At 38.1% G+C, this 23,349-nt stretch overlaps 7 protein-coding genes across 7 annotated transcripts; 1 reads left to right on the forward strand and 6 right to left on the reverse strand.

Moving 5' to 3' along the window:
• Positions 1-160: 160 nt before the first annotated feature.
• LOC145901551 (dipeptidyl peptidase 1-like) lies at positions 161-3,341 on the reverse strand. Its single transcript, XM_082989278.1, has 8 exons — positions 3,142-3,341; positions 2,980-3,080; positions 2,624-2,862; positions 2,292-2,456; positions 2,110-2,230; positions 1,909-2,041; positions 1,509-1,750; positions 161-739 (listed from the first exon to the last, which is right to left on the reverse strand). Exons 1-8 carry the CDS (start codon positions 3,299-3,301, stop codon positions 452-454), a joined length of 1,449 nt encoding a protein of 482 aa, XP_082845404.1. The 5' UTR covers positions 3,302-3,341; the 3' UTR covers positions 161-451.
• Positions 3,342-3,820: 479 nt separating this feature from the next.
• Positions 3,821-6,306, reverse strand: LOC145902831 (uncharacterized). The gene is made up of 2 exons (XM_082990928.1): positions 5,189-6,306; positions 3,821-4,669 (listed from the first exon to the last, which is right to left on the reverse strand). Exons 1-2 carry the CDS (start codon positions 5,999-6,001, stop codon positions 3,821-3,823), a joined length of 1,662 nt encoding a protein of 553 aa, XP_082847054.1. The 5' UTR covers positions 6,002-6,306.
• A 155-nt stretch (positions 6,307-6,461) lies between these two features.
• Positions 6,462-8,208, reverse strand: LOC145901552 (arylalkylamine N-acetyltransferase 1-like). The gene has a single exon (XM_082989279.1). The coding sequence runs from the start codon at positions 8,008-8,010 to the stop codon at positions 7,372-7,374; it is 639 nt and encodes a 212-aa protein (XP_082845405.1). The 5' UTR covers positions 8,011-8,208; the 3' UTR covers positions 6,462-7,371.
• An 834-nt stretch (positions 8,209-9,042) lies between these two features.
• On the reverse strand, positions 9,043-9,903 carry LOC145902832 (alpha-tocopherol transfer protein-like). Its single transcript, XM_082990929.1, has one exon. The coding sequence runs from the start codon at positions 9,901-9,903 to the stop codon at positions 9,043-9,045; it is 861 nt and encodes a 286-aa protein (XP_082847055.1).
• Positions 9,904-11,468: 1,565 nt separating this feature from the next.
• LOC145902833 (uncharacterized) lies at positions 11,469-12,107 on the reverse strand. The gene has a single exon (XM_082990931.1). The coding sequence runs from the start codon at positions 12,105-12,107 to the stop codon at positions 11,469-11,471; it is 639 nt and encodes a 212-aa protein (XP_082847057.1).
• Positions 12,108-17,389: 5,282 nt separating this feature from the next.
• Positions 17,390-18,031, forward strand: LOC145902834 (uncharacterized). The gene has a single exon (XM_082990932.1). The coding sequence runs from the start codon at positions 17,390-17,392 to the stop codon at positions 18,029-18,031; it is 642 nt and encodes a 213-aa protein (XP_082847058.1).
• Positions 18,032-19,179: 1,148 nt separating this feature from the next.
• Positions 19,180-23,271, reverse strand: LOC145902537 (FERRY endosomal RAB5 effector complex subunit 3-like). Its single transcript, XM_082990550.1, has 11 exons — positions 23,051-23,271; positions 22,828-22,973; positions 22,637-22,771; positions 22,412-22,555; positions 22,190-22,326; positions 21,788-22,045; positions 21,282-21,394; positions 21,076-21,220; positions 20,696-20,882; positions 20,242-20,365; positions 19,180-19,790 (listed from the first exon to the last, which is right to left on the reverse strand). The coding sequence occupies exons 1-11, from the start codon at positions 23,232-23,234 to the stop codon at positions 19,612-19,614; spliced, it is 1,752 nt and encodes a 583-aa protein (XP_082846676.1). The 5' UTR covers positions 23,235-23,271; the 3' UTR covers positions 19,180-19,611.
• Positions 23,272-23,349: the final 78 nt, after the last annotated feature.

Genomic DNA, 23,349 nt, shown 5'->3' on the forward strand with positions numbered 1-23,349 from the left:
TATAACACGTTGTGGTACAATCCCGCACTCATTTATGTCAGCCACTATGACCAATTTCTTCAGGTCTGAAGGACGCTAGCCGCGTGGTCACGCTATTTTTATTAAAAGGGTTTTCTGAAAAGAAACCGATCAACAACCAATATACAATTTCGATCCGAAATGATAGAAATGAAATTTATTGCTGCAAGTGTGAAAAATCGAGTAATCACCGTTTTTCCAACGCGAACTTTCTAAAAAAAAACACTGTTTTTCTCTTCTCTAAATGAGCAAGTGAACCCTAAAGAGAACTTTTAACAATACGCAGAGATATACAGCGCAGTAAGCAAAGGGACGAGTCAGTCACAGCGAAAAATCAAATGCATTTAGACACGATAACAGCAGACGCATGGACATTATTTGCACGTGTGTATGTAATCTGGAAATGATAAAAAGTGAAATAATGCCGACGTAATTATTGCAGTTGGGGAATTGGCATGCTTTGCTGGGCGAGGCTCTCGATGGCAATCTCGTCCGTCCCACGTCTGATGCGAACGAACCCATTCTCACCCCACGCTTCGCCCCAACTGTTCTTCACAATCCAGAACTTCTCGCCCGTTTTCTGGTCGGCTCCGTAGCCCACCACCAACACCGCGTGATTGGTCAGTTCAAACGGGTTGAAGTCCGTGACGATCGACGATTGGTCGACGGTAGTCACATGGTGGTAGATGCCGGATTTGTACTGTTGGAAGTCAGGATATACCTGAAATAGAATAAAGCATGGTAATAGAGCAAACAACATTTCGTGTTCAGCTTTACAAACTTCAGATACTTCGTTTAACCATGTAAATTTTGAAGTTAGTTAGTTTTAAAATCTTTGCAAAGTCTATGGATATTGAAGCTATATACACTTTCCATTATTGCAAAACTCCCGGTGAAGGTGATTGATAAAGTCCATTCAAACAGCGTGGGTTTGCTGCGCCAACACGGTTTAATGTTTCGTCGTTCGTGTAGTTTACTTTAAATCGCAGCAAAGTAAAATATGCCGACATTTAAAAGTGTTTTAACTGCGCAACCACGAGATTCTTTGTTTCACAATTTTGCAACGTGGAGGGAATGACGAGTTTGGCGACTGACACGACTATAGGTCACGAATGCTTAATCCAACAGGACGTATTCGCGTGATTTGTAACAATATCGCTTGGTAGCAGCACGTCGAGTCTTATGAGCTAATAAATGGCAAAATGCATTGTCCGTAAATTTCCTGATTTTGTCTTAGCGGCGAAAGTAACTCCTTGTTTCAAAACGCGTAACACAGTTTCCGTGTTTAAACAAAAGAAGTGATGTCGGCAAGCAACACGATCCAACAATCACATGACGTTAGTCACATGATCCCGCCTGGCAGTGCCGGGTCGATCACACGACAAATCGCATTGTTCTTGATTTAAACAATCCTAATAAAGCAATTTCCGACCCAAGCACCGCGTTCGTACAAAAGAGAGCCGCATTATCAGCCAAGTCAACGACCTTACCTCTATAGCAACTGCTAACGGGCCGTATGCAACCAGGTCTTCCATCATTTTGGCTTCGGAACATGCACCGTAATAACCGCCAACGTATTCGTACTTGGCAACGTAATGTCGTTTGCAGTTTTTTATGGCCATGGCACATGTTGGCGTGTCCTTGCCCTCGTAGGGGTAGCAGTGTTCTTCAACCACTCCAAAGTCTTCGGCATATTTTCCAGCGATAAGATATGGAAATCCACCCTCACAACCTACATAAGAGTTGTGCAATTCCAGCAAACACGTGACACCAAAAAACGCAAACAATTTGACAAATACGCGGTCACGGGTTATCAGGATTAAAACTACAGTCACGTACACTTGTTTACAACGTAGGGTGTCAGTTTTTGACCGTAGTTATTTTTCCTACCTTGAGCGTACTGACTGCAGGAAACAATTTCTTGGGGAGAAAACACTGGTGTCTGGGTGTTGTTCGTCATAATTCGCACTCTGGCTTCCAACATGGCCATCGAGGCAAACGCATAACAGCTCCCACATTGTCCCTATTTAAATAAAAGTATATTTAACTACAAATAACGTTTTATTGCAGTAATGCAGCAGCACTTCATACCTGATTTCTGACTGGGGAAACGTAATCCTGACCGTTGACTTTTCTCCAGTCAAATGATTCAGGCAACTTGGCCTTAATATATGCTTCTTTTGCTGCATCGAAATGTGGCACATGCTTTGGCCTAAACATTACTCAATGTTGAAAATCATTATCATTCAATTTATAACATCAGGCATGTCCACCTTACAATCTTTCCATTTCCAAACCCAGATCTTCGCAACACTTGTTCGTAAGTCATTTTTCCCAGTTCAGCATAGCTTCCGGCCTTCCATGATTGCTGGGCTCTGTTCAGCTTCTCAATAAACTTCATGTTGTTCTGGTAGGGCAAGTTCAAAACTTTCTCCACTCTGCAAACAAGGAAAGTACAATGTTCCTCAGATACTGATTTGCTCTTCTTCAACATGTAAGGAGTTTTAACATATTTATAAATCCATATTTTAACCCTTTTTAGTTTATTACAAAAATAGAAACCAAAACTTGTAGTAATTAGCTTCCCAAGCTGAAGCGAACTTACTCTGGTGAGGAGTATTCATTTTTCACAATATTGCCATTCAGGTTGACAGCCTGAAACTCATCACCGGGAAGCTTTGGTGTTTGTTTAACTGCAATGAAGCAAGCCCAGTCGTTCCCCAGTATGTCATGAGACCAACCATACATGGTTCTGTTGCACCAGTAAATGGAATGAGATTTGTCCGTATTTTTCCACTCAAAAAATGCAAACATTTTCCGGTACCCGACGGTCACTTCGAACCCCTGCAAGTCAACTTTAATTTAGAACAAAAATGGAAAAATAATGTTCACCAGTTGCAAAAAAACTTTGATTAAATTTGTGATTGCAAAGTTAGGATTAGATATGGTTTTTGGGCCAACCTGGTTGTATATGAGATTGAAAGTTCCTATCTGTTTGTCATTTTCTTTCACAGCAGTGTTGTAACTTGAAAGGGTAAACGGTATTACCATGGAAACAGCTCCTGTGAAAATAAAACAAAATTAAAACAAACTAACAAATAATTTGTCGTGAGATGTGTATACCAGGTGCAGAGCAATCCAGGGTTCTGTCATGGCCACCTTCAGAAAAATAAAAGTTCCATGTTCCTAACAAATCGTCATGAGTGCAGTTGGCTGGAGTGTCGGCCAGTGCAGTGAAAGTAAAACAGCAAAGAAAGGATATTGCCAAAAACAATAAATTCATTTTAAATTCAAACTAAACCTTTAGTCAAAAACAAATATGTGCAATTTTTCACGCAACAAGACACATCCTGCATAAATAGTACATATATGATGCCATGTTGTAGTTTTCAGGTAGTTTTCAAGCAAATAAAGCAACAAACAGTGTTGCAGGATATAACAATATATTTGGTACACGTATACAGTTTTAGCATATTGTACAACGAGCAGAAAGGAAAACAACAAGGAGTAGAATAAGGCTTTGGGATATAGGTAACACCAACACATGATATTATGTTTACTGAAATAAACTAGCATATTTGGCAACTACATAACTTTGGGTTGAATGTTCACCACACACACACAGAAGGTAAATGGCGTTTGGATTGAAGGCACTTTGCTGTAAACAAACCTCAGACACAATATAATTCACATGGAACTATTGGGAGGAACAATAATGCGTGATAAACAAATATGACATAGATAGATTGTGGGCAACCAATCTGTGTACAGAATTCTGGAAAAAAAGTCGCTTGGTGTGATTTTAGAGATTTGTTTCCCTGCCTAGAAGTTTGTGCTTCCAACCTTCAGTGTCAACATCAGGGCCGGTTCCATTGTAAGCGGCAGGGAGTTTGGAAGGTTGGATAACTTCATGTAACTTATCATAGTTGTTTCCAATCACTCGAAATCTCTTTCTTGTTTTTTCCTTCATAAACGGCTGAACAATTTTAAACAAAACATCAAACAATGCTGGCTCATTTACAAGGTTTATGCTTTTCACTCTAACTGGAAGACAGTCCTGCAGAAGATTTAAAAACCTTTTTGCCATTGATGGACCCATTTGCTTTGCCAGTTCCATTTTCATGTAGGTCAAATCTTCTATAACAGTAAGACCATGTATTTGCATATCTTCATTCTCCAACAATTTTTCTGTTGTCAGAAATAGGCCAGCTACAAAATCAGTGAATTGCATGTTTTCTTGCTTTCCGGGCCGACCCATGAACACAGAGGTACCATCTTTTGCCCCTCCAGGCATACCAAACACACAGCCAGCATCGAAAAGTGGCCCAAGAAGTGAGGGATTGTCAACTTTGTCAAAAACATCAGACCAGCTGCTTCTCTGTTTGTGGTAGTTCAGGAGCATTGCCAGAGCACGCTCTTGGTCAAACTTTCTTGCCCTGAGAAATTTTAATAGAAATGCATCATTATCTTGGTGCAGTTTGTACCCTTTTTCATTGCTATTAAATCGCTCTTTTAGCTGGTCAATTGCTGCTAGTCTCTCTTGGTTGTCTTCAGGTTCATTTAGCTCCTCTACAGCCTTTGCAAGGAGTGATGGACTTAAAGTGCATTCATAGCGCTTGCTACCCATGACTTTACAAATAAATATAACAATCTATATACATCTGAAAAAACTGGAACAAAAGCAAATGTTCACTTGCAGCAGTGTGATAAGAAATTTCTGTGTAAAATGTAGTTTTAGGTATTTTTTAATTTGAGGTATTTTTAAATTTTTTAAAACTACTTAAAGTGATATTACTAGTGTAGAATCTCTGCGCACCAACTTTATACAACGATTTAAACAATTGCACCAACCACAAAGCATACAGACTTGCCACCCATCCACTAAAAAAAATTACAGAAATAAAACTGTCTTTTCTTCATACAACTGTCTGTTGCATTCTAGTGTATACATGTTGTTTAAACACACCACAAAAACAACATACAATAAAGCAATCTGATAGTTTTAGAAAAAGAGGCATTTGAAAAACATATATTGCCCAAAGGTATTGTGTAAGAAGCGTCAGAAATCAGATAACTTGTTACAAATTTCATATCATCTTCATTTTCGAAAACTATAGTCCAACATTGCATGTACTGATACAATTTCCCAACCCATGTCTCAGTTATTTGAAGGGATCACTTGACTTTTCCATGCTTCTGTATCAAAGTCAGGTCCAGAACCATCATACTCTTTGGGCAGAATTTCTGGATCTACAATGTTATGCAGAGTACTAAACTCACTTCCATGTATGGTTAAACGCTGCTTGGTTTTTTCCTTCATGAAAGGGCCAAGTATGGCAAAGGCAATATCAAATATCATTGGCTCATTCAGAATGTTGACACTTTTTAGGCGGAGAGGAATGCAGTCCTGCAGAAGACACAAAAATCTGTTTGCCAGGGATGGGCCAAGTTGTCTGACAAACCCAAAACTCAGGTTACTCATGTCATGAATGACAGTAATTCCAAGTACTTGGTTTTTTTCATCTTCAAGCAGTTTTTCAACAGTCAAAAACAGGGCAGCAAAAAAATCTGTAATCTTTACACCTGCATGCCTTCCAGGTCTACCAACAATAATTACTGACCCATCTTTGGCTCGACCGACTGAGCCACAAATGCAGCCTTTGTCAAACACTTTTTCTAGTGACTGAGGGTTGTTTACTTTGTCAAACACATCATCCCAACCAGTTCTTTGTTTGTGGTAGTTTTGTAGCATGGCCAGCGAGCGCTGCATATCAAACTTTCTGGCCCGTAAAAAACGCAGTAAGAAAGCGTCATCATCACGAAAAAGCACCTCTCCATTTGAAAAACGGCCAAAATTATGTCGCAGTTCATCTACAGCCACCAACCTCTCGGCATTATCTTCTGGTTCATGCAGCTCTGACACTGCTTTTGCAACAACAGTTGGACTGAGATTGCATACATATCGCTCCTTGTTAGAACCCATAATTACATTGAATCATATACACAACAATCCAATATCAAAGTCACACAAGGGTATCTTCAATTCCTGTCACTTATTATACTATTTCTGTAAATTACAAAACAGTTCACAATATAAAACATTGCATTGCCCAGACATAAACAGTAGAGCTTTTGAGGTGAAAATTACTGCACATTTGGCAATCGTAACATTGATTTCTGCAACACTGCCTTTACAATACTGTAACACCTTGCACTTACAAAACAAATAGATTTGGCCAGAAAAACTAAACACCAAACAAAACCAATACACAGTTACCTTAAAAAAGATCTAGGTTACAGTTACTTGTAGTAAACAGCAAATGTTTCATGAGTCAGAATGACTTCAACCTCCCCAAAGGCAAATTTTCTGCATATTTTAGTTCTCTCAGTTTTGTGTAACCACATTTCTCAAATAGCATTTGAGTATAATATGATGAAGCATCAACTACCATATAACTGCAATTAAACTCGACAGCAAGTTCCCAACTTCTTTTCACCAACATCTTGGCCAAACCCCGCCTCTGGTAATTGGAATCAACAGCAAGCAATAAGTTCATCCATAAGGCCATGTTCCACCTTATCCCAAAAACAATTATGCAAAGCAACTTCAGAATTTTCTTGGTAAGACAATGATTTGTTTCCCCTTGCGTCAACAGCGGAAAAAGCAGCTGCCACCATTGCACCGGAATTGTTAAAAACAACAAATGATGCTGAGTCCTTAAAGTAGTTTTTAACCCGGTTCTTGTCAAATTCAAAGCATTGCTCATGATCCTCTGTTACCATTTGTTGTGATGGTACTTTAAGAGTGGAGTGATTTTGAACAATTCAATGGCATTATCAGAGTCTTTTTCAGTTTTATAAACTCACGGTAAACTCTGTTTCCAATTGCTTGCCATAGTATTCATATCCCCAACTCTAACCAAATGTTTTTCACAAAAGATTTGATTTTATGCTGTTTGTAAGTAAAGAGGGAGTAACAGCGTACAGAAACATATAATTACAAATTTTGGTGCATATTTCTGAAACTGAGAGGTCAATTTGGTAAATTAGATTATTTTTATTTTCTTAATTTTTACCCTTGATTAGTAATTTTAACTTACGTGTGATTAGACTTTAAAACCCACATCACCCACAAACAAATAGACTGCTATTTGGCACTTCATTATAATTATGAACACATGTGGGTACCATCCGTGTTAAAAAACCCCAAGCATTTTATGTGCAGATTGCAAAAAATGACAATTACTTAACCATAAAATTGGCATCTATGGAGTGTTTTTGTGTTTAACGGTCTGCATTTACTGTCACACAAAAATTAAAATATTGCACAAGAACAGTCAAAATAATTATAGATTACAATTGCTTGTAGTAAACAGCACATGTTTCATGAGGCAGAATGACTTTGAAGTCAACAGAAGAAGGTAAGCTGTCCACATACTTTAGTTCTCTTAGTTTTGCATAACCACATTTCTCAAGGAGCATTTGAGTATAATATGATGAAGCATCAACTACTATATAACTGCATTTTAAATCGACAGCAGCCTCCTCACTCCTTTTCACCAACATTTTGGCCAAACCCTGCCTCTGGTAATTGGAATCAACTCCAAGTAATGAGAGCATTAAAAACTTATCAGTGTTAAGTTCATCCATAAGGCCATCCTCCATCTTACCAAAAAAGTCAGACATGTTGCTGTACCAAGAAGATTTTTCAAAATTTCCCTGGCAACACAATGATTTTTTGCACCTTGTGTTAATACCAGAAAAGGCAGATGCCACCATTGTACCAGAATTGTTAAAAACACCAAATGATGCTGCATCCTTGAGTTTGGTTTTAATCCTGTCCTTGTCCAATTCAAAGCATTGTTGCACATCTTTTGTGACCATTTCTCGTATTGGTTCTTTAAGGGTATAGTGCTTATGAACAAATTCAACAGCAATATCAAAGTCTTCTTTTGTTAATAACCGCACAGTGAATTCCAATTGTTCAGCCATGAATGGTACTGGTACACTAACTTTTTTTCTGAAGTTATAATGCACACAAGCAAAGGTAAAAAATACACTGATAAAACACAAGTTAATATTTTTTCAAGTGTATAATTTAGATGGGGGTCAATAGGAAACAAAGAAAAAATCATATATTTATTGATAACAATATTTATCATAATCTCCAACATCACACATGAACAAATAATCTGCTCCTTTCATTGTTTCGGTGTACAACCTACATCGCCTAATTGCAGTTTAGCCATGCAAGATTCGATTAGCAAAATGATCGCTCAATGAAATGAATACTGAACAGCGAAGAAGATTGGCCTCCAATATGACACAGCATCAGCAATCATGCGTAAAAGCAATTTGTGTCTAGTCATTTGAGCATTGAGCATACACGACTAAATCCCATGCAAGATGCAAACACTAAATTGTTTCAAATTAAATATGTATATTCCCCTGGTTGTGTTTAAAATAATAAGTTTTACAGTGGTCAACTCTGTAGTATTATTAAGATGTCCCGCGTAAACGCCTGCAGACGGCCACCTTTTTGTCGCTTAATCAAAGGAGTGTCCAACCTGTGGCTCGGGGGGCACATTTGGCCCGAACTGAGGTTTTAAGTGACCCGAGCGACAATTTCCTCCAAAACGTAAACTTGTTTGCTAAATTTAAACATTCAATGCACGTCAACGAACTCGTCATTACTTGGGCAAGTAGCACATATGATCGACAAGCATTGCTTCAAGCCCAAAACGTGGATCGCAGGCAAAAATGTTGGTCGCCCCCATCAGTGGACTTATCGAACTATTTGTGCGCTTATAGTTACGTTTTGTAGTCTATCTTTGCGTCGATAACTATACCCTTTTCTGGAGACACAATATGTAAACTGCCTACGGATAAACTACAACATAAATTTATTGTGTATCTGTTAATTGCAACTTGAACGTATGACAAAGCGATATAGCGTAGAACTGGGACAAATCTTACTTTTGCAGAATTAACTTTACAACAAACAAAAGCGATAAGAAAGGTACATTATTCATCCATGTTACATCGGACATTTGCAGTGTGAACAGCAGTAAAAAAATTACTTGTACATTTTTCCATTTCTAGATCGGCAAATTTTCCGCCGAATCGATTTGGAAGCGCCTCAACGTTAAGAATGCGTTGCAAACCTGAATAATTGCGGCCATGTATGTGTAATCTTCGTTTAATTTTTTCCTTCATAAAGGGGCGTAGTATCGCTAAAACGACGTCAAATATTTTGGATTCATTTACAATATTTAAACTTTTTAATCTCACTGGCATGGCATCCTGAATAAGCGCGGCAAATCGTTTTCCAACTTTGGGTGTCATCTGTTTGGCAAAGGCAAGGTTGTAATAAGTTAAATCTTCGATTACTGTAATCCCGTGCACTTGAACCTCCTCGTTTTCCAAAAGTTTTTCCAAGGTAAGCACTATGCAAGCAATCATGTCAGTTACAAGCATACCCTCTTTTCTACCTGGCCAACCCACAACCACTGTAGAACCATCCTTAGCCGGCAATGGAACAATGCCAATGCACCCAGCACTGAGGTAGGCATGTAATGAGGCTGGGTTGCTTACTTTTTTAAACAAATCTTGCCAGTTTTCTCTTTGTTTGTGGTAATTGATTATCATTGCCAAGGCTTTTAAATGGTCAAACTTTTTTGCTCTTAGAAACCTCAAGAAAAACTTATCATCAGATCTCAGCAATTTCATTTCATGGTCACTCTTGAAAAATGCAGTTCTCAGTTTATCCACTGCTTCCAGCCTTCCCTGATTTGTTTTGGGCTCTCTTAATTCCACAAATGCTTTGTGTTGAACAGCAGGTGTAAGTGTGGGCGTGTAACGTTTTTCGAAGTTATTATTGGACATGATAATGTTAAGTTAAATTTGAAGACAAAATAAATAATTAAACAAAAATAAACACCTGTTCAAACACAATTAAGTGTGATTTAGTAAACTTGGATCTCCGGAAACCTAAATCCAATATTTTAGATTGGAAAATACTTGGTTGTTAATTAAAGTTTAAATTTCAACTTCAATTAGGCCCAGTGGCCCACTCCAAAACACGAAACCAACACGCCGCATACATGGCAAATGCTGTAGCAAAGTCGCATGGAAATCTTAAAAAATTTTAAGCATTTTTAATTCCTGTACAATGATATACATCCGCCCCGATCTACATTTCCAAAGAAAAATCTGGGCGCTATATATAATAATCCCGTTCTTATTACAATAAAACAATTTTTAAGTTAAACATTTGTGGTATTCATACGTCATAATTGAATGACACCAAGACAACAACCAAACATGCATTTTTTATGCCAACAAAATTTAAAAAGTATTTTTATGAGAAAATGGGTGCAATTTTTCTAAAAATTCTTTTATTGTTTCTGATGTGCTGTTTTGGAACGAAATTATGTATCGGCGGTGACTTATACATGGTAAACAGCAAACATAGTGACCCGACAAGCAGTGTGGGAAATGGTCAGTCTTATTTTAGCAACAGCTGGTGGTCAATGGTTTTTATACTTCACTGGACTGTAATTGTTGTTGGAATTTATATCAGACAAACATTAAATAGAAGACGGAAATCGTTGATCGAGGTTAAATGATTTCCACATTTATAAGTGTATATTCAAATGAATAAAGTAAACGATTGTTCTAAGATTCGGCGACGAAAGCAACAGGGGATTTTGGTCAGTAAAATGAAACTAGCAATAAAAATATTGGAAAAACGTAAAGCCAAACAGTGTAGAAGAACCACGTGTGTAAGAATACGCAAGAAAAGAATGCGGATTAGACAAAACGCTCAGAAATTTCAGAAGAGATGGATTTCCTCTTTGTCTTTTCGAATTGGTCCCGTTGTCAAACACAATGGAAAGGAATCCACAAGTTTCAACGAACTTTCAATTGAAGAGAATCGGGAAACTATACGCCAATAATTTAAAACTCGTCTTCAAGTTTTTAGACTCAAATAAGAACCGCAAATCGGGTTATCAAGCTATAGCCTAAACTATAAATGGTAATGTTATGTAACAACTGAATGGCATGCGGAATTCTCGAAAGAGCTCAATCATCAGTATGACGTACCTTGAGCAAAAGCAGTATTTGAGTGGACACTCTGAAACGATTTCAAATAATTGATTTTTATTGGTGCTACATATATTTTTTGTGCTTGCTCTGTTTAGTCTCCTTTTCAATTACAACTATTTGAAGTAAGTTTATTTAGTTTCATAAACCAATGATTTGCTTAAAATACAAATCACTGACAAGAGGATGTTTTAATGTTGTTGCACTATAAATGCATCTATGTTTTGGTCACAACTGCATTTTAGGCAAACATTTTTGGTCAAAGTTAAGAAGCATAGGTATAATCTAATTGCAAAAATATGAATTGAAAAAACAAACTTTAAATAAAAGGGGAATATGTATACTTAGATTTTTTTGTAATAGATGGCACATGACAAGTGAGGAGGGTTGAGTTTTACATTCAGGGCTTTAGCAAATTGTTCGTATTGTACTTCCTTCAGCTTGAAGTAACCCAACTTCTCAAAGAGCATCTGGCTGAAGAGTGACGAGGCGTCGGCTACAGTATATTCACATCCATATTGGGTCGCCGCACTTTCACTTCTTTTTATTAACAGCTTGGCTAAACCTCGTCTTTGGTATTGAGAATTAACGGATAACATAGAGAACATAAAAATCTTGTTCGTGTTTAATTCATTCATCAGGTTTCCCTCAAGCTGATGAAGCAACTTGTACACTTCGGTAAACCATGCAGCACGTTGGAGTTCAGGTCGATGAGAATTTTTTTTGGTACGAGTGACCACTGTTGCAAATGATGATGCAACCAAAGCGCCTGATTCATTAAACACACCAAACGACACTGGTTGCTGAAGTTTATCCTGAATTCGCTTTTCGTCCAGATCGTAGAGCTGTTCAACATCCTGTGTGATCATTACCCGTATGGGTTCTTTTGCAGTATAATTTTTGTGAATAAAATCAACAGAAACATCATAATCTTGAAGTGTCAATACCCGGACCGCAAATTCCGTTCCTGAACTTTCACACATCGCACAGTTGTAAGAAAACAGCGCAATGTAAGAATGACGTAACAGCAAGGAATATATAGATGGAAACAGAATGGGTGATGTTATGACATTTATACTACTTGGTCACAACTGTAAAACAAACACGTCAAAAGGAATCAGTAGATCACGTTATCGACAAACAAAGAACTACACTGAAAGCTCACAGTTAAACAAATAAAAACACATAAGGCTCGGAGCAAAGCTTACTGTACGCTTTTAAATAAAAGTCCAATTTAACAACTGGGACCGATCAATTAAACAGCACCTTTAAACCTGTCCATTTACCATAAAGTTATGCTGGTTGAAATATTGGTATGCTATTGTGAAAATCATTAACTAAATTAATCGATTTTAAACTTTGAACTGGAATCATGTAAACAGTTAGTTTACTTTTGCTCTCACAACAAACAAGCTTACGTGTAGTTGTTGATCCATTAACCTATCATAGCTTGGTTTTCGTTTCGTAATAACCAACATAAATGCAGCTTGCATTTTACAGGAAATAACGTGTATCCTATCCCCCTAAAAGTGATATATACAGCAAGTTGGCAGCCACACACCTTCTTAGTTGCCCCTTTTCCCTAGATATTCGACCGCACAAAAAATCACAAGTATGACATCGCAACGGTTCACCGCTCACGTTGCGACCTGCCTCGCAGTAAATTCATGCGACAAAGGCAAACATTGATAGGATGTGCAATTTCAGGCAACAAAAAAGGCAATTGTGCAGTTGCTGGTGTACCAAACGTTATGATGATTTGCAAGTGTCGTTGCGACACAGTGAAGCAGTTCGCTTTGAAATACTAATCTGAAGTTCTTCTGGTGAAACACAACAAATTCTGTTTAAAAAGATTGTATTCTCTGGTTCGCTTCGTTGAATCCTAGGTTCATTTAAGAAGGTAATCTGTCGGAAGTTGCACACCGACAAGTTCATATCAATCTTAAATGTGGCTGTGGACAGATAACAAAGACGGGGATTTGGGAGTCAGCTTATTAGGAAGAATAAGAGAAGTTGCTGTTTAGCTTAAGTGCGATTACGTTGTAGCCCAACCCTCCTTATCGATTGGTGAAGAAAACATATTGCACATATTCTTAAAAATCAGCACAACATTTTTAAAGGGAAGTTTTATTTCAAAAATAAACGCACACGGTGCATAAAATTAATTTCACTTAACCAACCTCAATCACACATTACAGTGCGATAAACGTGACTCATGAGTTGTCCGCGATTTAAATATCGTTTATTAAAGAAATCTTTCATCACGTGTTTCAACAACTCATTTAGTTTGGTCACTTTTTCGGAATTTCTTGCGCATTTCTCGACCTCAAGTCCGTCGAACCACGAGTTCACTAGCGCCACCAAGGGGCACGAAATGTCGAAGCCACTTTGCTTGTTTAGAAAACCATCTTCCTTTGACGAAGGAATATCACCCAGACCATCAATGGTGTACAACTTGTGGCCACCAGATGCACACTCGAAACATGGAAATGTGTCGGTTTCAGACTGTTTCAAATCGCATTCCTTTAAAGCCTTCGAAGCGATATCCCAATGTATATCCATTGCCGACTTTATCTTTTCAATGATTTTCTGTCGTGTTTCGCAAAACTGATCATAATCAAATTGCTCGCGAGACAGAAATATTTCCATTTCGCGGTCTTGGGACAATTTCTATTATACACGAAAATAATGTTAAGTATACCTAATTAATATGTTGTTATTTATAAAGTTGATTTTACCTTTTTACTCGTCTTACTTTTTAACCCAACAAGTAGATTACAGTTTTGCTCAGATAATTGTATTTCCTTTTCCATATTTTGAATCTGAGACTTGATTTTTTCGAGTTGAGCCTTTCGATATTGCAACTGAGGACTGGCAAACAACTCACTTTCACTAAATTTGTGCCTTTCCTCAAGTAGTTGAAATCCACTTTTAATTTTATAAAGCTGAGAAGAAACCTAAAAAAAGTAAACTTTGATCCAGTGCTGGTTCCCAACCTTTATCGGCTTAAGACAATCCTTCGGAATTTATTACGTTTATCTTGGCACAAAGGAAGCAAACTAGTGGGTGACTGCAATTACTCTTTCTATCTGATTGGTGTGTATCATTAGTTTATAAAAATTTGTGCCCTCCACACATTACCAGTACACCCTATGGTGCAAAATTACGTGAACATAAATAATATTTTTATTATTCTTGTGTGAACTTTAAGAAAAGCTCGCGGCACCCCTAAAGGTTACAAGGCCACCACAGAGTGCCGCCGCAACCCGGTTGGGAACTACTATATACTTTTAAACCATCAAAAGTTTTGAAATGTAAAAATAAGGTCTAATACTAACCTCTTCCTGAGCATTCTTTATTTTTTCAGGTAGTTCTTGGTTTTTAATGGCGTCAAATTCCGAAATTTGGTTCAACAAATTTTGGGTGAGCAAGTTCTCACCACGTACAGGTGGATTATTTGCGTCAGTGACGTCATAGGGGCGTGAATCTCCACTTCGCAGCTTCGATGGCGACCAGCATTCTCCTGATGATGCGGAAAATCGACTTCCATCGTTTCTATGTTCGGTGATTGGTCGCAAATCAAGTGCTTCAACAAAATGTGGCCGAGCGTAGAGGGTTTTGTGGCCTGTCTCGACTTGGATCTTATTTTCCCCATCTTGTGTGTTGGGCAGTGGATTTTCCTCAATCTTTGCTGGTTCATTTACACCTCGGGCATCGGTAAGACTGACTCGAAATGAGAGGGGTGGAATCCACCTTTTTCGAAGTTTTCTGAATTTCTTTCGAATTTTCATTCTTTGCTTGCGAATTCCCACACACCTATTTCTCTTTTTATTTTGTTGTTCCTGGCATCCACCTTCTATCATTTTAATTATTCCTTTGAATTTGTCAGCTAAAGCCTGCCTCTGTTGTTGCTTCTGTTTCAATATCTGCGATGAAAAGGTTTTTACTATAGGCCCACTTTGTTTTGCTTAGTCCGGGCATCTTCAGGAATTTAAACTGATTAGGATACAAATGTTATATTTTTCATCTTACCTTAATCAAAGAATTTTGACGTTCAACAAATATCCGTCTGAAATTAACAAACACAAGAACAATAACCATCCATTGGAGCAGGTACACTTTTAACCACCAGCTAATGTAAGCGTAAGACTGACAATCTTCTTCTCTGGGTGTCAAAATAGACTGCTCAGTGGTCACCATCGAATTTTTCACACCCATTAGGTTAACATCCCTTGGTTTTGCACCTTCCGTCGACCAATTCGTTCGAAAACAGCAAATCAGGATCAACAATAAAGTTTTCGGCGAAACCGAACTCATTTTTCAACTCTTTTTACTGCTGTCACCTCCAACACAATTTCCATTTTTGCTGGCAGTAAAATGCAATCAGCTGTTGTCCGGGTGACAATGGATTGTGACGTTTCAATGCCTGTTCCGCAACAATGATTTTATTGTTTACTATGTTTATTGTTTTTTTTGGCAGTGGACAAGGCATTTGTAATCAACATGTTACTTCATGTTGATGTTTATTCAATGGACTGGATTTTATTTCAGAAAACAGACATTTTGCTTTTGCTTTTCCCCATATAAATTCAATGGATGGAGTGTTTGAAAGTAAAGAAGTTTTGCCAAAACGCCACGACCAAAAAGTGTAAACAATATATTCACCCGATGCAATCTTGACAAAGTTTTTTACATTAATATCATCTGTGTCCACACATCAAGTTGTTTTAAGGTAAGATTAGCACGATTCAGTGAATTTACGTAACAGCATGCAGTATTGTGATAGTTAATTAGATGCTACTTAATCGACCTGGCGTAGTAGTTTAAAATTAAATTGAAGCAGAATTAAGCTACACTTCCATTTTGTGTTGTAACTTTATGCCTGCCGATGACACCAATAGCTGAGATTTAGATCCATTGAATTACCTCGAGGTAAAAGATGTACTTAATTACTGGCTGCCCCACAGAAATGCTTTCTCGAAAGCAAACTCAACGGTTTCAGAGCAGACAAGTGAGATGTAGGTTACTAAACATTTTTCAAGGTATCGTTTAAATATCATAATTTCATGGATGCTAGATCTGTAGTTCTTAACCTTTTTTATCCTATTTTCCAGTTTAAACGGAATCCTTATTTCCAGCTGGTATTTTAATTTTTTTTTTTTTGAGAAAGAATTTAATGATTGCATTTTCGCTATATCTGTTGCACACCCACCCTAAAATTTTCCACCGGTTAAGGTAGACTTTGCTGGATTTAATGAAATTGGTCTTGAACAATTTAAAAACTATTGGTTGGAAAACCTGCTGAGCACGGAACTATACGTCAAAAGTTCACTTGGCAAATGTCTGCAATTAATGTAAAGGCTTGGTTTACTCACATATACATACTGTTTGCAAATTTCTAATGATACTGTCATATACTGTAAAATGTGCAAATTCAGACTGAGTACATTCTGTGCCTAATAGCCCATAAAAATACTACATAACGTATTTCTCACTTGAAGTTTATCTTAGAATGCTTTTACCGCTGCAAAGCAAGTTTCGCAAAACCCTGCGAAAGCTATGTAAGTACACACAAGAATGAAATGGAACACCAATACGTCGCGAGGAGACATTTAAGAACCTCTGTTACACGAAGTGGGAAACGACCGCGTTGCAATGATTTTCGTGGGTTTTGGTAAAGCGAAGTTATGAACGTGCATTGTGATGTTTGTCAATCTATCTGACCTACCAACTTTCTTGTTGTATCCAACGTCCTAAATTTTTTTTTCTATACATATAGGGGTTATATTTCTTTGCATTATTGTCCCATAGACTCACTGAGTCTATAATTGGAGGCCCAACATTTATCTTGGTTCATGGCTAATTTGCATATGAAATCTGTTTTCTTTGGTTAAAAGCTGGCAAACAGGTAATCCAAATAAAAAATTATTCAGGCCTGTAGAACAAAGTCCTGTAGCCAGTCATATCTTGCCAGTCAGCAAAGAAATTGATTGTGTCGATGCAGCAATTGGGATCTAGAATCGTCACCGAGACAAACGTATTGCAGTATACACTGTCAGCAGTAATTGCTTTGACAGCGACGCAAAGCTGGGAAATGGCCGGCTTGGTGATTGTGCTACAGTTGTAAAGTGTTTATGCTGTGCGTTAAGGTAGGTCATATTAAATAAGAATGTAACTATTACATGAAAATCTAACATAAAAACCTGTCGTCGAAAAAGTTTAATTGTAATCAGACGTGGGTGTAACGATATCAACGTCATTGGACATGGCTGAGCAATTAGATACAGACTATACTATTAGGGTGTTGACGAACCAAGATTTTAAAACTGCTGTGGAATTTGTTCACAACAACTATACCTTCAAAGAACCAATCAGAAAAATGATTACCCAAGACTCGGAACGCTTTCTTGCCGTGGATAAGGAACGCATCGAGTCAAAACTAAAAGGTTTAACTTCATTTGGTATATTCACTACATCGGGAAAATTGGTTGGTTCGGCCTTTTGTGATGTCACCAATAGAGGAGCCGAATTTCAAGATTTCCCTGAGTTTAAAAATGCCAAATGGTACAAACCGATGTTTAAGTTCGTTTTTGAACTGGAAGGTAATCTGTTGGATGAGCTGCAGACTGACAAGTTCCTGTCATTCTCTATGCTAGCTGTGGACTCCAGATATCAAAGACGGGGATTTGCGAGGCTGCTAATTAGGAAGAGTGAAGAAGTTGCCGTTCAGCTTAAGTGCGATTACGTAGTTGCCAATGTTTCGTCGCACTACAGTCAGATCCTATTTGAGAAACTCGGTTACGTGAAATTAAAGGAATTGAAATATGACGACGAGTTGGCTCCTGCGTTAAACACAAAAGCGAACCCTCCTCATCTAACATGTGCAATTTATTATAAACACTGTTAGATACATCTGCTTGAGTAGAATTTCATTTGTCATTTTATGTTTATATCTCAGTATGTTGTTTTTCATTCTTTCGATCTTACTTGTGCAGGAACATTACACCGGGTTAACGGCATATAAGAATACCTGCAGGTGCTTCAAATGAATTTTCATTTTAAATTTCACGAACACAAGAACAATAATCATCCATTGGAGCAGGTACACTTTTAACCACCAGCTAATGTAAGAGTAAGACTGACCATCTTCTTCTCTGGGTGTCAAGATAAACTGCTCAGTGGTCACCATCGAATTTTTCACACCCATTTGGTTAACATACCTTGGTTTTGCACCTTCCGTCGACCAATTAGTTCGAAAACAGCAAACCAGGATCAACAATAAAGTTTTCGGCGAAACTGAACTCATTTTTCAACCATTTTTACTGCTGTCGCCTCCAACACAATTTCCATTTTTGCTGGCAATAAAATGCAAATCAGCTGATAAAATGCAATTGTGACGTTTCAATGCCTGTTCCGCAACACTGATTTTTTTGTTTACTATGTTTCTTGATTTTTTTGCGGTGGGCGGGGTATTTGTAAGTGATATAGTACTTCAGATGGATGTTTATTTAAATAACAGAATATTATTTTGGAAAACATGTGTTTTGCTTGTGTTTCTTCTAGTACAAATCCAATCGATGGAGTGTTCGAAAGCAAATAACATTTTCCAAAATGGAATAAAACTTACCAATAAAATGTCAAGCAATATACTAAACTTGATGCAGTCTTAACAGCGTGAGCCACATTAAAACCATGCAGGTCGTTGCATGAAGTGATATTTCGCAACAGCAGTTTTATTGTTGTTAGTCAGGTTCAATTTATTCGGTCTGACGTAATAATTTGCAATTGATTTGACACATAATATAACTACGCCTTCATTTTGAGTCGTATCTATCTAACTCTAAGGCGAGGACGCCGTTATAGTTAAGATCCAATGAATTATCCCGAGGTAAATGTTGTACTTACATGCTGCGCCACTGAAATGCTTCCCAGAGGGCATCTGCAATGGTTTCAAAGCAGGCAAGTGGGATGTACGTAACGACACCTTTTTTTAAAAAAAATGACTTAAATATGGTTGATGTACGTTTATTTAGTTATAATTTAATAGGTGCTTATGAAAATTGCGGTGTAACTAGACGAAAAAATGAGCTGGAAAAAAACCAACGACGGTGGCAAGAAATTTCGAAAAAAACATTTCAAATTTAAGATCCAAGGGATTCTATGGTGCCGTGCTACCTCGTAATATATTGGAAGATTTTCGACAAATCGTCAATCACTGAAAACGTAAAAACTGCAGTAAAATGTACTACGTTGAGATGTGTGGTCGACATATGAAGACTAAGCCGCGCGCACCGTAACAAAGACGTACTACAAAAACTTGGCACAAGTCAAGAATAAGCAGCAGACATGTCGAAATCGGCCGATTGAAGAGCAGCATCACGTAAGGAATCACATTCAATAGTAACAAGCACAAAAATTACGCGCGTTGCATTATTGCACTAGATTAGAATAGAAGGCGATGAGACACATATTTTCTTACAAGCTGTGTCACCGGTGCGCGGTTCGTCTGTGGGCCGGGGTGAGGTTACGAGTCGAAGTTGTTCGAAACACTTCAGGAAGGACTGATCTCAGGCGGTCGAATGCTTCTTCGGATACCCCAGGTGGGATGATAAACTGGATGTTGCGTGACACACCGCCGTCCAAAGCCGCCATTTCCATCATGAAGCCTTGAAATAAACCACTGATTATTTTGTGAGATGATGCGCCTAAACATGGGCGCCTGATTCGGTAACCTTTGCGGTTTTATCGGTGCCCATGCCATTTTATTTGTATTGTTCATCTGCGTAGTTGTTTTTTTGGGCGCAAAGTACACATGATTTGATTTTGAGGCGCACGTTCACGTTCGGTCGGTCTTGCTGCATACGCTGCATACGAAACAGGCGTAAAGCATGCAGAAACAAAACACACGTTCTTTAATGGAAGTTATTAAATTGATGTTGGGCAAAAATGTACGAGTTAAAAAACACTGCAATTATTGTTGTCGTATGGCGTGTTTTTAGATTCCACAGTGACAAGTATGCAGTTTCCTGTTTAAATTATACTTTCAACGCGACTTCACGAAACCAGAGTGTCAACATAATACTATGTTTAAATCCCAAACCAAAACAGAATACAAACCTTTAATGCACTTCATAATAAGCTCTGCCCTTTTCACACACCACTGGAATGTGATTTCTTCGGTCAATTCGTGTGTAAGCAGCAGGGGAACTGTAAGAGTGCGGATATCGTAGTTGGACGCCACCTAACACAAGTCAGTAATAAATCCGTGGTCTTATCGTATAATTGAACAAATTAATATAAGTGTGGTAAGTGTAAACCACTAACAACTTGTGTAAAACACATTGGGGTTAGTTTAAAAGATGTTATCTGGAACTTTACCACAAATGTTCCACAGATAAAAACCAGCCTAACCAATGCTTATATACTCAGAATTTTCAGAATGACTTTTTTTTTTGCAAATTAGTTTTACGTTCAATTTTTAAATATTTGGTAATGAATTTCCATTTTAAAATATCGATGATGTTATCTTTACTTCTACCGTCAGTTACAGATTAATACAGTCAGTGTTTACCTTTAATATTTGACGGAGCGCCAAAATGACTGGGTGCCGAGAGGTCACGTTAGTTAAGGAAGCTTTGCTCTGCAACTGACTTTCCTCCGTTGCCACGTGGAATACGACGTGGACTTGCGATAGATTTGAATGTTTGGTGATATAGAAATCGCCTTCTCTGAGCAAACGCGCATCTCCCTCGTCCTCACTACGGAAAAATGTCAAATATTTCGCAAACACATGAAAAATAAGGCGTAAACATACATACAAATGCGATCGGAACTCTAAGATTTATCTTTATTGGGTGCAGTCAATTTAACAGAGAGCTGAACGCACTATGGTGGTGTACATTAGCACAAACATACATGGGGGATCAAAATTGGTTGACTGCCACAACTGACCTTTCGATTCCGTTCACACCTTCGTCGTTTTTCTTCGCCTTCTCCTCATTTCTCACCGCAGTCACGTGACCTCGTATTGCCTCCAGTTGTTCTTCCAGGGAAGGAAAATGCAGCTCGGGAGCTGAGTTGCAGAGAGTCGAGAATTCTGCCAAGCGCTAAACGCGTTATTTAAGCGCTTTGTAAACAGTTCGCGAGTCACACGTTACCCTGTTCAATTCCAGTGCTGGTTCCAATTCTTTTGTCGCCGAGCAAAACGACCGCTGATAAAGCACTCGAGTAAAGCGACATTGCTGTTTGAAACCGTTGCGCTTCCATTTCCCTGCAAAAACAAAGTTAAATGATTCGGCCAAGTTGAGTGTAAAGCGCTTCGCCACTTTTTGCGATTTCTTTAGTTTGCAGAGTTGTCCACAGAAAAAACATTTTTTTCTGATATACTTCTGCTGAAAACGTAGTTGCACAATAGTATTTTTTCGGAAAAAAAAGTTGAAAGTGCTAAGCTCTTCTGCGAAAAGCTGTGAACATACGATATACTGTGTCAGAATGGTGTGTCGAAAGTGCGTCGAATCTCAAAATGCATCCACACCACAAAAAGAAAACAACTGATCTATAAACCAATAAGTTATCAAAGGACCGTGTGTTGCCCGCCTCAGCCTTTAACATTATAAAGCATATTCACTCGCACAGAACAAAGCTCTAGTGGTAAAAAGCTTACTCTTCGCCAGAATATCGACAGAAGTTGAGTACGTCCGTCACCAGCAAACGTATGTTGTGCATCGTCTTCAGTTGTGCGCCTAAATTCACAGTGAAGCTCTCCTCCATGATAATACTGTTGGTTGTAGTGGTGGAAGGCGTGGGTGTGGACTTTTTGTTTGACTCGTTGATGACGGAAGCAGATGAAACATACATGGAGTCGTCGGGAATGTACGAGGGCTTGCCTTGCGACGAATCGATAACTTGCTTCACGCATTCGCTACAAAACATATTGTTATTGTGCTTGTTGGACATAATTTAAATACTTCTATCTCGGTTATGGTAATGGAAGGCGAAAGGAAGGTATAGGAATAAAACTCGCAACAAACAAATTATTTTTTAACACTCCAATTTTTACACCTACTGAATGGGTCCGTTTTCATTTAGTGAGTTGTTGTTGGCGACCATCTCCTTGTGAAGTCCAATCACCAACTCCGAAAATTCCCGCTTCTGTGAGTTGATAATTTTCTCTGTTTCGGATTTCCAGTGGCCTTGAAGCCTCTAAAAACACAACAATCATAAGCTCTAAATTCACTTTAATATGAGTTGATTTCTTCGGATCACTCCTTTTAGTGTGAAAGTTTACCTCGATATCTGCAAGATGTTTTGAAGCAAGGATAGTGACGTCATCTGCAGTATAAGCAAACCCAACATGTTCACAGGCTCTAGTCATTTCCATTTGATGGCGGTCTTGCATTTTACTAATGGATTGTTCTTTGTCGGAATTGAACTGTAAATAAATTATAAACGCAAAATAAATAAACAACACATTCTATGAACACAAATATGCAAAAAAACACATACTATCCACCTTCGCCATTGTTGAAATGTATTTTTGCTCCAGCTTTAAAAGAAGTTGCATGGCAGAAGAGTGTATGAGATAATGATATGACAAGGAAAACTCATTTCTCTTGTCAGCAACAGGTGTTTGGTACTTTGCCCATGTCTGCAATAAAAATACTTTAAAACCCATCATAAAAAAAGTGTTTAAACACTACTGACTGTTCGATATTTTTTGGCAATTTCTGCTGCAACAACAGAAATCAGGGAGGGATCTTTTCTTATTAAGTCAATTGCGGATTTTGCATTCTTTCCCTCAACTTCCAAGCGTTCCTGTTCCACAAACTTTGTCAAACTTTCCGTTAAATCTACAGAACATGAATCCAATTTAATAGGATAGGCAAAGATTGTCCCAAATATCAGACTATTATTACAGCCATCAAACCTGCTTCAATGAAACATGGAATGTTGTGATGGTTCATGATGCGGGAAACAAATTCCGGAACACGTTTTGTTTTCAGAGAAAAAACATTTACAGGAAGAAAAAGCTTTTTATTGGGATGTGGTAAACCAGGGAAAAAGTTGTATGTGAATTCACGATCACCAGAGTCATCTTCATCTTTACTCATCTTTCAGGGCAAAACTACAGTTTAGCACAACAAGCAAATGCCTAAAAGCAGAAAGATCATAAGCCTCAATTAATCTGTAACAGCTATTAATTGTCATAAATGGTGGAAAAAGAGT

The sequence above is a fragment of the Ascidia mentula genome, chromosome 5, assembly GCF_947561715.1.
Source record: "Ascidia mentula chromosome 5, kaAscMent1.1, whole genome shotgun sequence".
Lineage (NCBI taxonomy): Eukaryota > Metazoa > Chordata > Ascidiacea > Phlebobranchia > Ascidiidae > Ascidia > Ascidia mentula.

Coding starts and splice junctions, on each gene's coding strand:
- LOC145901551 (XM_082989278.1), bottom strand. CDS start 3,301: ATGAATTTATTGTTTTTGGCAATATCCTTTCTTTGCTGTTTTACTTTC. Junction 2,863..2,979: donor TCAATCTCATATACAACCAG/GTTGGCCCAAAA, acceptor GTTGACTTGCAG/GGGTTCGAAGTGACCGTCGG. Junction 1,751..1,908: donor CTGCAGTCAGTACGCTCAAG/GTAGGAAAAATA, acceptor ACTCTTATGTAG/GTTGTGAGGGTGGATTTCCA.
- LOC145902834 (XM_082990932.1), top strand. CDS start 17,390: ATGGCTGAGCAATTAGATACAGACTATACTATTAGGGTGTTGACGAAC.
- LOC145902537 (XM_082990550.1), bottom strand. CDS start 23,234: ATGAGTAAAGATGAAGATGACTCTGGTGATCGTGAATTCACATACAAC. Junction 21,221..21,281: donor CAGCACTGGAATTGAACAGG/GTAACGTGTGAC, acceptor AGCGCTTGGCAG/AATTCTCGACTCTCTGCAAC. Junction 20,366..20,695: donor CGCTCCGTCAAATATTAAAG/GTAAACACTGAC, acceptor GACTTGTGTTAG/GTGGCGTCCAACTACGATAT.
- LOC145901552 (XM_082989279.1), bottom strand. CDS start 8,010: ATGGCTGAACAATTGGAATTCACTGTGCGGTTATTAACAAAAGAAGAC.
- LOC145902831 (XM_082990928.1), bottom strand. CDS start 6,001: ATGGGTTCTAACAAGGAGCGATATGTATGCAATCTCAGTCCAACTGTT. Junction 4,670..5,188: donor GGAAAAGTCAAGTGATCCCT/TCAAATAACTGA, acceptor AGATGTATATAG/ATTGTTATATTTATTTGTAA.
- LOC145902832 (XM_082990929.1), bottom strand. CDS start 9,903: ATGTCCAATAATAACTTCGAAAAACGTTACACGCCCACACTTACACCT.
- LOC145902833 (XM_082990931.1), bottom strand. CDS start 12,107: ATGTGTGAAAGTTCAGGAACGGAATTTGCGGTCCGGGTATTGACACTT.